This window comes from Lycium barbarum, chromosome 11 (assembly GCF_019175385.1).
Source record: "Lycium barbarum isolate Lr01 chromosome 11, ASM1917538v2, whole genome shotgun sequence".
NCBI classification, from domain to species: Eukaryota; Viridiplantae; Streptophyta; class Magnoliopsida; order Solanales; family Solanaceae; genus Lycium; species Lycium barbarum.
Window position 1 is genome coordinate 24705143 of NC_083347.1, and position 14631 is coordinate 24719773.

At 34.1% G+C, this 14631-nt stretch overlaps 2 protein-coding genes across 2 annotated transcripts; both read right to left on the reverse strand.

Moving 5' to 3' along the window:
- Positions 1–4704: 4704 nt before the first annotated feature.
- Positions 4705–5493, reverse strand: LOC132618001 (22.0 kDa class IV heat shock protein-like). Its single transcript, XM_060333068.1, has one exon. The coding sequence runs from the start codon at positions 5395–5397 to the stop codon at positions 4822–4824; it is 576 nt and encodes a 191-aa protein (XP_060189051.1). The 5' UTR covers positions 5398–5493; the 3' UTR covers positions 4705–4821.
- A 2697-nt stretch (positions 5494–8190) lies between these two features.
- LOC132618518 (cytochrome b561 domain-containing protein At4g18260-like) lies at positions 8191–11013 on the reverse strand. Its single transcript, XM_060333553.1, has 4 exons — positions 10704–11013; positions 10168–10330; positions 9511–9659; positions 8191–9071 (listed from the first exon to the last, which is right to left on the reverse strand). Exons 2-4 carry the CDS (start codon positions 10318–10320, stop codon positions 8792–8794), a joined length of 582 nt encoding a protein of 193 aa, XP_060189536.1. The 5' UTR covers positions 10321–10330; positions 10704–11013; the 3' UTR covers positions 8191–8791.
- Positions 11014–14631: the final 3618 nt, after the last annotated feature.

Sequence of the window (14631 nt, forward strand, 5' to 3'; positions counted from 1 at the left end):
CATTTTTGGCTCAGTTTATGATATTTCCGTATTCACGTTTTATACGAGTATTTTTATTAAGTATTATGACTTCTCATGTTCTATTAAGGCTCATCATGTTTCATATTATATTCCGCTCATGTTATGCCTCATGATAATTCAGCAAGCCATGTGGTTCACTCAGTCACATGCAGAAAGGCACCGAGTGTCGTGTTACGGCCAGGCCATGGTTCGAGACGTGACAAAACTTGGTCCCGACGATCTCTGGCCCGTATATTATAAGTGTTACTTCAACAACATTAAAAGAATTCTGCGGTAAATGTTTTAGATTTTAAAATCTTACCGTTATTTTACCCCTACTAATATTCTAAAGGAATCATAAAGTTGGGTTATTGTTCATTCTTTATTAATAGGAGAGGTTACTTTTGTAACCACCTGTGCAACCAAAAATTATGTTAATCTGGAAACAGATTACATCACCTCTCTAATTGAAAAGTTTTCCGCCAAATCTGTTGGGGTGGAAACTCTCGAAAGCGCTAATGTAAATACGCTTCCCTTAGAGGAAGAGATGTTCCAAAATAGGATGACCATTGGCGAACTGTTGGAATCGGACTGGAGCGTAGATGAATAGGTTATAAATCTATTTATGCTTGCTACTCTTTTTAAACTTACAATTCAAACACAACCATCTACTATATAATTGTGTTGTTATGTATTTTAAGAATGCATTGTTACGGTTCGGGCCAAGATCACAGAAATTGACAACTTCTTCGATTGGTATGACATTTTTTGCTACTTGTGCCGTAAGAAAATCAAACCTACAAATGGTGTGTACATATGCCCCACTTGTGCAAAAGAATGCAAGTTCCCGTTAGTCAGGTAAGAAAGGAATGAGTTATGAAACTCACTTTTATACGTTTCGAATAACCTAACATATTGTGTAAATGTAGGTTCAAAATACACATCCGCGTGGCAGACAAAACTGGTGGGACAACTTTAGTGTTGTTTAATGCTATTGCCGAAAAACTCCTCGACTGCGCACAAGTTGGTAAATAGGCTTTCATCGGCCGATAATGTTATACCTTCGCAAATCGAAAATCTTTGTGGCAGTGATTATGTCTTCAAGCTCAAACTGAACAGTTACAACCTGAAAAAGGGCCATGAAAACTTCACCGTAACAAAGCTTTTCCGTCCCGATGAGGAATTAGAACTGCAACACACCTTAAAGAAAGAGAAAAAAGTAAAGTAATGTAGATTGCTTCACTTTTTCATATGCATTACATGTTCACTGTGAATAAGGTGCGGGGTTGTTTCTTATCCAGGGAAAAAACAAAGTGGATGATCTCGATGAACCCATAAACCAGGTGGCTGCAGGATTAAATAAGGGAAAGGTAATTTCTTTTACTAATTTATTTTGGCAGGTTACTTATACCGACTAACCATTGCATATGTATAATAGCTATGTGATTAAATACCCTTTTAACAAACATTCAGGAACACGCCTCAGTGGACGACTTCGAAGAGTCAGTGGAAGATCTACTTGACAGTGACGTAGGTACGAGTTCGAACCGACCAACTTCAACAAGTAAGTTGAGAAGATTGAAAAAAAAAAAAAAACAAGAACCTTCTACTCCCTATCTGGCCAAGTTGGAGGACTGCCAAGAAGACCTACACACGGCCGATGGTGTTTCCAGATGGACGAGAAGAACTTCTGCAAGAACTATTCAGAAGAGAAGATTCATAGATGAGGACGAATAATGTTGGTTCGCGAACTTAAAATTTATATTTTAGAAATAATGATTTTTGTATGTAATCATCTTGTGCTTCGAGGCCTGATGGTCTTTGTATCTCCTTTTAATTAAAAATACATTGCCCAAGTTTTGCCTTCCATTATTCTCTATTTGGATCACGTTAACTTCAATATATTTCCTAGAAGCAAATTTTTTAAATAATCTATTTGGATCACGTTAACTTCAATATATTTCCTAGAAGCAAATTTTTTAAATAACATTCAGTGGCTTTGCAAATGTCGATTGATCGAATTGGTTTTTTAATTAATTTTTTTTCTTGGAATGTTTGGTTTCTGGTTTAGACGAAGGGCTAATATTTAATTTAGATCTGTGGGTTGAACTGTTGGAACACAAATATAACATTAATGGAGTAAGTAATTGGACAATCTTGACAGTTATATCAAATTTAAGGAACACCCAAACGGTGTATGCATTGGCACAATAAACGGGCGGCTTGCAACTCCTCTCCAGTACCAAATCTGTCAAGTTTGTCCAGTGCCCTTCTAATATTAATACACCTGTCACTTTAGAGATCTAAGGGTCTAGATTAATTTAATTAAAAGAACCCGTAATTCCTAAACCATGATAAAAACAGAGCTGGCTCTTCGGATGATTACACCTTCCAAAAATATTGCCGTATCTTCAATTCGGAATTGGAAAAAAGATTATGTTACCATGAATAGAATTCATTTGATTTGATAAAAAAGAATTCATTTTTTATGATTACAGCTTCATAAAAAAGATTATATACTTGACAGTGACATCTTGCCAAATTAATTTTCAAGACAAATAAAACGCATCCTATTATTTACATTGAAAGTAATGACGCACATAAATTAATAATAAACTCTAAAATGTAGACGTATCCCGGGGAGAGTACATGGATGAACCAAGTAAGTTCGAAGACGGCAAAGAACTTTAGCAAATGAACTAGCCGTTGTCAAGTCGCACGTTAATCAGTCATATCCTGTGATTTTAGAAATAATCTTCTATATTAGATATTTTATTGCTTTTGCTGTCAAGTCGCCCATTATCCCTCTACATACATGGTATCTGACAAACCTACAATTGTAAGACTGTCTAAAGTGTAACCGTTTTACAGTGGTGATTACAAATGAGTACAATAATAATATTGTCGCCAATCGGAAAGGGAATCAGAAACCAAAATATAAAATATCAATAACAAAATCTAAGAATCCCACATGAATCTTCTGAACAACGTTGCTTTCGGCTTCACCCCTTTGGTGTCATTCAAACACTGCTAGAAAATAGACCAACCAAATTAATGAATTAAAACTATTTTTTTTTTTTTTACATACAAAAAAAAAAGCCAAAAGTCATAACTGTTAAATTTTCTTACAGTTTACTTCAACTTTCAGTTACAGCCCACTTAAACATTACAATGATTCATCTCCACAATTCTTCATTCTCAATATTTCTCCCGCACCAAATCTCTCAGCATCATTCATTCTCTCCCCTCCCTCTTTATTGTTCTTCCTTCTCCATTTTATTGCTCCCGTTCCAATTTCAACTGTTTTGATTTGTTTACTTCTGTCAATATTAAACAGCAGTGAAGTGCTTCTTCCACAAAATCTAGACGACCACACAGCAATAAGGAGAGAAGTTGAATTCAAAAGCCGTAAATAACAATCAAATCCGTAGCAATACACTCCACTCCTCTTGTCATCATCCGCTCTGTGATTTTGAGTTTAGGTTCCTCTCCATAAACTCGGTGAGTTTTAAATAAATATCCTTAATGTGGTTTCCACTTCATCCTTAACTTAGTCAGGCATTATTCACAATGTCTTCAAACAATAGGAATTGTTACAATTTCAAACGCGTAAAGAGGAAGCAAATCCATAGCAGAAAACTCCACTACCATTGTCAGCGTCCACCCAGAGATTTTGAGTTAAAGGAGGTTTCCACAAATTCCATGTGGATTTTATTTCCATACCATTTCTGCGGCCAAATGTCCCTTCTTAATTTACGCGCTTCCCGTAATTTTGTTTAACAGTCCGATATTTTCCCTATCTTTCCTTCGAGCTTTTTGGTTTGATTACCGATAATCATGTGTGCGGGTTGTAGATATCAACTCCGCACCTTGAATTGATTGTTCCGCTTCAAAGTTTCACATATCTATAATACCAATTACACAAGGATCTAGCTATCAGATTCATGATACACTCTGCTTATTTTCAAATCGATGAAAGCTTAATTCAACAAGAATAATTTGCACACTAGATTCCCATAAGCATGTCCTCGGCTTCAAATATTTGAGGATAGCAATCAATTATAAGTTAGGACATTTATACCCTACAATTTTTTTGATATAGGTTCATGGAAATGATCTCTGACATTGTTAAACAATTTAGTGCCTCAACACATATTCCCCGAGAGGTTAAAACTTGCTGATTTAGCCCAGCAAGACAGGATGTTTAAACAAAATTGAAGAGTTGCGCATCATCAATGCAATGTAACGAAAAGAATGACGAAATAGTGCATATCAAAAAATGCAGATGCCATTACGCCAGATTGAAGTGAAAGCTCGCATTAATTAAAAAAAAAAAAAAAAAATATATATATATATATATATATATATATATATATATATATATATATATATATATATATATGTCACTAAAGAGAATCAATCTAGTTCTACATTTAGTGAAAAGAAGCACAAAATTGATAGTCACTTTTCTTCGCCATCAATTTGCACAACACATTTAGGTTATTTGTATTAAACATAGAATAGGGAACGATCATATCGTAACCTCATTACTCAATGAGGTCGTGCACGACCTCGCGAATAAGATTTTTCATCCTTCCGTAAAGGAAGGATTTAACAATGCAATTAAATTTAAATAATAATCAAAACAAATATTATAAACACAAGTAATACTGTCAGCTAACAACTATCCAAACAAGGTGTTAGTAGTATCAAAATCATAAACCTAATTACACATATTATTCAAGAACTTTATTACAGACACATAAAAAGACGATCATCAACCAACCAAACATCAGACTAACACAGTTCAAACTTCTTAAGTTACATCTTAGCTTTGGTAGCTTTAATATCCTCACCACCAGCAGAGTTACTTTCCTCAGCAATACTAATCACCTTAGTTTGTTTCTTCTTCTCTTCAGCCAACTTTGGCACAGTAATCTTTAATACACCATTTTCCAAATGAGCCTTAATATGTTCCAAATCAGCATTTCCAGGAAGTCTAAATTGTCTCCAAAATTTCCCTGAAGTTCTCTCGGTTCTATGCCACTTGTCCCCTTCAATTTCTTCATCAGTTTTCCTTTCTCCACTAACTCTCAACACCCTGTTTTCTTCTACCTCAATCTTGATGTCCTCTTTCTTCATCCCTGGTATGTCAAGTGTAATTACATGCTCTTTTGCTGTTTCCTTCCAATCTGAACGAGCTAAGGCGATTGTTTCTACACCTTTCGGCATTGTCAGTGGGGTTTGTTCAAGAATCCTGAAAGGGTCATCTGGTGGAAACATTATGTCCCACATGGGACGTGTGTATGGCATTAGTGCATGAGTTTGGGTTGGAAGAAGGGCTACAACCATTGCTAAAACAAGAAAGCTCATCAAGCTAACTGTTGTTTTCACCATTCTTGATATTCAATTCGTTTAAGTACACTGGTTTATGGGTTGGAAGGTAATTGAGAGGAACTTTTCTTGGGTATATTTGTTTGTTAGTGATGAGTAGAGAGTTACTAGGATTTATATAGGAAAGAGATGATCTGTTTTTTTGGTGGTCGGTTAGATGAAATTAAATGTGAGGTCTACAAGTTTCTGGACGTCATTTCTAGAGCGTTCGTTCCTGTTCTTGAATATTCAGGGTAGGCCAGGGATTTGTATTTACCTAACAAATAATAAACGTCCACGTTTGTTAATTGCACTCTCAAACCAATTCTTGAATTATCGGGAAGTTATAAGGTGAAATGATTGAAATTTGCTCATCCTTCATCAAAATTTTGGATTCTGACCCTTAAATGAATATTCCCTCCGTGTCAATTCAAGTGTTCTGATTGAGCATAAAATTTAAAGAATATGAAGAAACTTTTGAATTATGTTATCCTAAATAAAAAATGCTTATAATGCATTAAAATTTACTTTAAATCTTATAATTTTAACTTGTTATGTATAATATTTGAATTGTCAACTTAATATATTACAGAAAGAAGCACTCTATTTTTGGACAAACCCAAAAAAAAAAAAAAATTGAAACGGATGAAGTAATTTTTTTATATGCACGCCTTTTCTTTGGATGAACCTATTTGATGCAAAATATAATTAGTCCGACTAATAAATTTTAAAAATCTAATGCTTAAATTTATTTTATAAAAAAATAACAACACAAACAGCTCGAACAGCATCAATTTCGCAAGGGTCTCTCACAAGTCACAATATATCTAAGGCGGAATAGGTTGGTAAGCGCCTATACTTGTCTATTTTTTATCGTTTCTGTGTTCATAGTCTATAGAGTTTCATCCGGACACTTCTACTTAATCAAAAAATATATTTTAAACCCACTTAAAGGTTGAGTCGGACAAAATGTGTATAATACACGCGCATAAAGAGAGTGAAAACAATAATTTTGATTAAAAATAAAAATAAGAATAAAAAGTGAAGGCCAAAAATAAAGTTAAGAAAAAAGAAAACAAAAAAAGAACAGAGCCTTCTTCCTCCTCCCTGTACCGCCTTCCCCCATTTCTCTGCTTCTTCCCCTCCAATTTTTTCTTTCGCCCTCCATTCTTTCCTTTAAACATATCGATATATCGTTGCTAATTACAATCTTATTGAACAGATTTTGGCAAATACATAAAAATACTTTTATGCAACTCGAATTCCCCAGTAGAGAAATAATCACAGCCTAGTGCTCATACACACATATTTAGACTAAAACTAAAAGAAAGTGGTAAAGAGACAACATAATGAAATATTCTTGATGGTATTTTCGGTGGTCACACAGACCATATACTTTATATTCAGGAGATGGGTTTTGAAATGGGTTCCACTAGAATAAATGGGTTTTCGCGACGATGTATTTTTGGTCTTCGATCTGTAGGTTTTCTTCAAATTGGTTTAAGATTCATGATGGGTCTCATTTAATTTGGTTGTAATTTCAGATTTGCATTGGAGTTATCCATGAAATGGGGTGACCGAAACAAAGTATCATCATGGTCTCAATGGTAAATTGGTTAAAGAACTATCAAAACGGCGAAAAAGACGACGAAGAAAGACTGATTTTCATGGCTGCTGCAATGGTGTTTCAGACCGTGAGATAGTACCATGGCAGCTGCTAGAAATCGGGACAAAAATGTGGTAGAAAGAGAAAATGATTACGTGGCATTAAAACATGACGTGGAATTTCACGTGTAGTCGATTGTATTACACGCACGCTGACCGAACGGAAAAAAAGGGTTTAAAATGCTGTGTTTCAAGAGGTATAAGGGTTCAGCTGGCAAAGTAGTAAATATAAATATCGAGATGACAAAAATAAACAAATACAAGGGTCTATCAATCTATTCCGCCTATATCTAACAAGGTTATAATTTATCCACGCTCTAACAGAATTAAATCCAGAACCAAAACATTTTACAATCAATCTGCGTTTCATGTGTTCACTGAAGAATGAGTTTGTGACTATTAATAAAAACAAAAACAAAAAAAGGATAAAACATTTGGATAATTTCTTGGAATAGATCAAATTATAAAGAAAATCTTTTACACAATATGGAATGAATACATCTATATAATGCATATATCATCAATGCGGAGGGGTTATCCTTTTTGCTAGTTACAAATTTTGGACGAAAAATGTAAGGCAGAAAAATGGACACAAAATCTCTCATATTATTTGCTGTGTATGATGCTCAAACATTAATAGTGTGGACAATGATATTTTATTAAATTTAAATCCACAAAAATTTGGATTATATTAAATTCAAGATATATTAGTCCAATTAAATATTATGAGCTAATACGAGTGACTCAATTATTTAAGTCCAATAAATATGAATTTGATTAATGATCTAATTTTGTTGGGCTAGTCCATTAATTTGGGCTATAAATAATGAGCCTCATTTTGTTAAGCCCAAGATGTCATCTTCCTAGAGGCCCAATTTGGTGCCACGTGTCAGATGACGTGGCACCCCAAGTCAAATGAAAGAGCTAACATGATCATGTCACATGTAAAAAATGACACAGCACAGTCAAATCAAAGGCCAATGAAAATGCGACATGTGTACAAGTGACATGTTCCGACCAATTAAATATTGTCATGTCAGTTTCAATTTGATTGGTCGAAAGGAGTTCATCTTTATCACAACTCCTCTATCCTACAACTATAAATAGGGGTCTCATAATCCAAAAAAGGGACCAGAAATTCAAACAAGAAGTCAGAGGGAGCTCGTGGATCAAACACTACAAGTTTTCTACAAGCTGCAAGCATTTCTCTACAAGTTTCAAATATCCGAAGATCAAGAACGAAGTCAAACCAAATATCAAGGCATTCAAGATCAAATTCACTTGTTCGTGGCGGCAATCAAAGTGTTCGTGATGAATCAATTCAAATCAAAATCAAATGCAACATAAATTCAAGATCAAGCTCAAAAGCCCTTGAATTCAAGTACAAGTCAAGACCAAATCCCTCAAGTTCAAGATTAAGCTCAAAAGCCCTTGAATTCATTATTGAAAAGATTAATCAGAGGATTCATAGAGATTGTAACACTCATATTCTGAAATCAAATACAACGATTATTGCGATATTTTCCTGTCTTGATTATTATTTTCTCGATGCGAATTTTATTATCTACAAAGTACACAAAAAGTCTCTCATACTATTTGCTGTATATGATGCTCTACATTGATAGTACACAAAACTCTCATATCTGTTCTGAAATTGTAACAACGTTGGATATAATTCAATTAATGTTAGTAAAAATCAAATTTTGTTTGTCTGTAAGCCTTAACATGGCTATGATGATGACATTTCCTTTTCTTATCTGTTGAAGATGTTTCTTAATTCGCTTGCCGTTACTGTTTCATTGACTAAATCACTCCTGATTTGCTTTATATATTGCCATTTTTCTTGGAGTAGATAGATGAACAGGATAACAACAATCTCAACTGTGAAAGCCAAGGTCCAAACACTTGTGCTTCTCAATGTTCTCGTGTGATAGTTCTGTAAACCTGTATATATGTTGTTGATTCCCAGTAAAGAAACTGTAACTCCAAGAAGCCAGTGAATTGGAAACCATATACTCCTTCCTTTGCTTCCCCTGCATCGGAAGAACAAAATACAATATTAAATTACAGCAATTAGCAAGAAGATTTGTACAGGGTGTTGACTCAATGTTACCAATATGTACGGTTCGGCCAAACTTATTTACCAATCTGGTCGAAATATACAAAACCTATACACTGATTATGTATAATATATGTATAGGTATGTATATTATATTATACAATAAATATACAAAACCTATACATTTGGTCATCTTTTGTAAACTAGATCACCCAAATGCATTCCGCCGTAATTTTCCCCATTCAAAAATCCCTGTAGTAGGATCTGGGGGAATGATTTGACTTTTGGTTTTATGTAAGCTGTAAAGTTGACACAGCCTAGTCTTTGTGCTACATTTGTAATATTGTTACCATTCTAAAAGAAAACTCGCAGAAATTAACTTCTATAGACACATTAAGGTATATATCCTTTACCTGTCAGGCTTATAAACTCCAGTAGCTGCTTGCAGCCATATGGCACCATACAAAGCTAAGCCAATCCTTTGGTGATTATTTGTGAAAGAGTTGTCAAAGCTTTCTATCGACATGATTGCTGCTACTGTTACAAGGAGAAGAGATAGTATCTGCAAAATAACCAAAATAAAATGAAATAATATCTACGTGAATTTTATGCACTGCATAATGATATAGTAATTGTACATGGACTTTCTAGAGCTATCAAGTATCACATGATAAAACAAAACGGTTATACCTAACATCATAATTAACTTGAATGGCGCTCATTTCTAGATAAATTAAAATAAGAGAGCTAACTGTAATATTACTACCTCTGTTTTAATTTATGTCGGGTAAACTGACTATGTAGAGTTTAAAAGATGGAAAAAGACGGTTGAAATTTGTGGTCTTAAATATATCATGATGTTTCTGTAGCTATAAAATATGTGTCGTTAAGGGTAATTAAAAAGTTTTCAGTTAAATAGTTTCTGGCTATAAGAATTGAAACGAACTAGTAAGACAGTGCCATGAAAAATGGAACAGATTGAGCAATGACTTTAGTAACTGTTGAGATGCTATTTGTCATGCCAATAACTTATTCATTGACTGACAAAGGTTATGACCACAAAAGTTTACCTGTAAAGTAGCATGAACATAGAAAATAATCTTTAGCCTTCTTTCACATTCCTCTCTATTTGACATTCTTATTACAAGAATCCCTATAGGCATCAAGAAACCCATGGAAGCCCAGAGAAGAAATCCATGTAGGATAATTTGAAATGGCAACATAGAAGTTTAACTGCAATTTAAGATAGATAAGAATTAGTTGCTGAGCAAAATGTATGGGAAACTAGCTAAGAGAACAAGATCGAGAAATTTTGGTTGAGCCGATCGAAAACAACCTCTCTACTCCACAAAGATAGGGGTAAGGTCAGCGTATATCCTACCCTTCCAAACCCCACTTGTGGGATTGCAGTGTAATCTTACACCGGGTGTGTTGTTGTTGTTGTTGTGGTTGCGGGTAAAAAAAATAAATTGAAAGACAAAGATTAACTTGTCATGTAATATGTACTGCTAATGCTACAAAAACTGAGAGGAAAGAGAGGCTAACTATTGCATGCACTTTATCATAAATTAAACAGCACTCTATTTAAAGAGCAGGAAAGACGTACACAGATAGAAGAACAAAAATACTTTTTTCTAAGCAGTTGTTATCCTCAATTCTGCAAAGAGGCCAATGTGATATGCTTTAGACAAATGAATGAATGTTTTGTTTGGGCATAATGTTCAGATTACTGGTTATTTATAGTGCATATTTTTATAGTGAGGAAAAGGAAGTAGGGAATGGGAATTAGGTTTGATTTCAACCTGGTGGGGGGACCTTATGACATGCTTTTCTTTTTGTGGTGAGAATCCGGAGTATCTGAGTAGAAGATATATAGTCAGAGTAGAAAGGAGAGATTTCTGAATATTAAGTGGTTGACACTTGACAATATTTATGTACATAACTTTAGTCTATACTTAACAACTGAGCAATAGCATGTCACTGGTGAGAGAATGTAACTGCCCGAGTCATCAGTGATATCGTTTACCTTGCTTTCTTCTGTTTTGCTAATACAGTACATCCCATTTAAGGATTCAGTGTCCTCAATGAGATTTATTCCACCATCATCTCAAAGATGTCAGATTTTCTAAAACTTAATTGAATGCTGAGGTTTGCCACACCACCACCTACGATTACATGCGGAGTTATTCTGATACCATATATAACAATTGATGTAAGCATGGAAGACAGTCATAGTATATTGGAGAATTCCAAGTTGATATCAATAACTTAGAGTGCTTCAAGAGAGCATGAAAACTAAGAGTCAAGTGAAGAAAAGGCAGCTCAAACTTCCCGTGAAAGCCACACAAGTAACACCATAAACAAAGAAGAATCACGCTAAAGCATAACTGTGAACGCGAAAACTAGCGTTCAGGCTAGATTTTGCAATCTATTCAAGGGCTATTTTGGTAATTTTGTAATTAGTTAATGACCACTATAGATAGTACTCCTCCGGTTCAAAATAAGTGTCCACTTAGCATTTAGCACACCCCTTAACAAAATACTACTCCTAGGGAAAAATAGGTATTTTGACTAAACTATCCTTAATTAAATATGTATTGAGATTCGGTTACTTAGTATTTAATAAGGGTAAATCTGGAAAAATAAAGTTAATTTCTTCTTGATTTTGTAAGTGGACACTTATTCTAAACTGGAGAGAGTACAATTTAGGCTTTATTCCTCAATTAGCTTTGATGAATCAACACGGATATTCTGGGTGACTTGGGAGTATTTTATCTCATTTTTCTCAAATGGACCTCTCCTTAATTACACTTGTGATCAGTAATTCATGTATGAGGTATATCCCTTTTCCCTTGATTTGTTTCTATAATTAGAATTTTTATCTAATTAGTTTTATGTCATCTTTAATTGTTCTTGGGTTAATTGATATTCAACTTTAGACAACCATATTCTTTCCACCTATCTTGAATTAGTAATTATTGTTGTGTAATTTACAAGGATTCAACTAATTCATAGTTGAGCTCTTGTTTATCTTTCAACCCTAATTCCTGATTTCCCTATCCCTTTACTTCCTTTAATTTTCTCGTTACTTCTTATAGAATTCACGTGAGGTTGAAAAATTCATCTTCAATTTCCACAAATTCATGGGGTATCTACAAAAAAAGATATTTTGATGCATGTAATTTTTTTTTTTTTGCTTTAAATTTTACGAAACTAGCCATCTTAAATTTAACAAAAAATTCTAGACTAAAATACTCTAAGCAATAGAGATGATAAAGAGACAGAATTAAACTCGGTTAATTGTGGCAAGTCATGGCAAACCGACGTAACCTCATATTATATTCAGCCTATTTGTCCTATTGGATTATTACTTACAAATCATACCGGGTTTCTATGATTTCAAAGATGTAAACAAAGAAGAGGGAAAACACATTTTAGAAATGTGTGATGCAAGTCATGATAGACCAGTACGACTTCATGCTATATTCAGTCTAACTATCCTGTTGTATTACTCAAAAATTATACTAGATTATCATGATTTCAAAGCTACAAATAAATTTTTTTTAAAAAAAAGAGAGAAAAAACATATTTTAAGAATTGTGGCATGCAAGTCATGACAAACTAGTATGACTTCGTGCTATATTCAATCTAGGTATCGTATTGGATTACTGACAAATCATACCAGATTGTTATGATTTCAAAGCTCAAATAAAAAAGAGGGAAAAATACATTTCAGAATTGTGCTACGCTAGTCATTACAAAGCAATATGACTTCATGCCATTCTATAATTATATTGTTGAATTAATCACAAATCATACTAAATTGTCATGAGTTTCGAGCTACAAACAAAGAAGAAGAAAAACATATATTTCAGAATTGTAACATACAAGTCATAACAAATCGGTATGACTTCATACTATTTTCAACCTAACTATCATGTTAAATTAATATGAATCATACCCAAATTACAATTACAAGATCGCAAACAAAGAAGAAGAAAAAATACATTTCATATATTTTTCTAACAATTTAAAAACGCAAGCAATGTTATTGGCATCCAGCTATCACTAACTTTCTGATTTACTTGTTTGGCTTTCAAAAGGTATGGATAAGTTATATGTAAATATAGAAATATATCGTCTTTTCTAAACGAATCAGTAAAAAAATAGTTTCACATAAATGAAACAGACGGAATAATAACTTTTGTAACATCAACATGGCTTGTGATGGTATGGTTGGGATCGCTCCACCCTTAATCAGAAGTCTCGCGTTCGAGCCCCTGAGAATAAAAAAAAAATGTCCCCCCACCCCCCACCAAAATGGGTCTTGTAGTGCGCGATCCGATTTTAGTCGCACTCCAATGTGACGGTTTGAACTGTCGCTGGATAACATTTTCAACTGTGGCAGAGAACAATTTTTTTTTTCCCGTTTTTTGTAGTGCCTATGTGGGTGTTACATATAACCTTCATATCGCACGTAACTTATATATGAACCAAATAGTAGACACTTTGAGATGGACAAAAACAAAGTTTGAGAATCTAAAGAACAACAGTAGGAGGTCCCAAAACAGCAGGGACTATTGGCACATGGGATCTAATGATGCCAATTTACCCGAAGTTGTTAAAATGTCACATGTAACATATCTAAGCACAAGTTATGATGACCTTAATTAGAGGGAAATTGCAATCAAAAGCTTTGGCAACCTCTCATCTCTTAATAAGATCAACAGCTTAGGTGGTAGCTCAACTGATAAGATCAATTAATCGAGAACCACCACGGTATGACCTAGTGGTTAATGAAACTAAAATGAACGATCATGATCAAAGTTCAAATTCTTCTTATCATTTATCTAAATGTTGATGAATAGAGTTACTTGATATTTGTATAACTCGAAAATAATAAATACTCGATAAATTAGTCGAGTTGTGCACAAATTGTACCTAACATGTACACTATACAATTATTAAATAAAAAAAAATCGAGAAAATCAAATTTACTTTAAATATAGCAGTGAGTACAAATAGGTAAGCCAGATCTTGGAAAGGAAGAAAGTGGTTCTGATTAAAACGAATAAGAGAACTTTTTTTGAGAAAGCTAATATTCTGTGATTATGTGCATAGGATGAAATATCAAATCAAAGAGGTATCATTTTTGATGAATTGAAATTTGAAAGGGAAAGAAAGTTTGACTTATGCGATAAATCCCTCAACCGAAAGAAATCATTGCAAGTTAGAGTTAGAGACCTCCAACCACATTGCGGCCCCAGTGACATCGAAATATACTTAAATTCGAATTTGTGCGGCAAAGTTCCAGATTAGGGGTAAGGCGCTCCCTAGGACGACTCCCTATCAAAAGCTCAAATCTGAAATCTCTGATTAAGGGTGAATGAATACATACAGCTCCACCATAACCCATGGTGACATTGAAAACAATTGCATCACAGCTTCTCTTGACCAAATATCTTGGGTTTAATTGCCTGTGGTACTATAGTTAAATTACCAGCGCTGGCTAAGACCTAAACAGCAGTCTTAAA

What these genes read in the sequence shown, in the direction of transcription:
- LOC132618518 (XM_060333553.1), bottom strand. Translation starts at nt 10,320, where the DNA reads ATGTTGCCATTTCAAATTATCCTACATGGATTTCTTCTCTGGGCTTCC. An exon ending in ATGTTCATGCTACTTTACAG is followed by an intron (nt 9,660 to 10,167) that starts GTAAACTTTTGT and finishes GTTATTTTGCAG; the next exon opens with ATACTATCTCTTCTCCTTGT. An exon ending in GGAGTTTATAAGCCTGACAG is followed by an intron (nt 9,072 to 9,510) that starts GTAAAGGATATA and finishes CTTCCGATGCAG; the next exon opens with GGGAAGCAAAGGAAGGAGTA.
- LOC132618001 (XM_060333068.1), bottom strand. Translation starts at nt 5,397, where the DNA reads ATGGTGAAAACAACAGTTAGCTTGATGAGCTTTCTTGTTTTAGCAATG.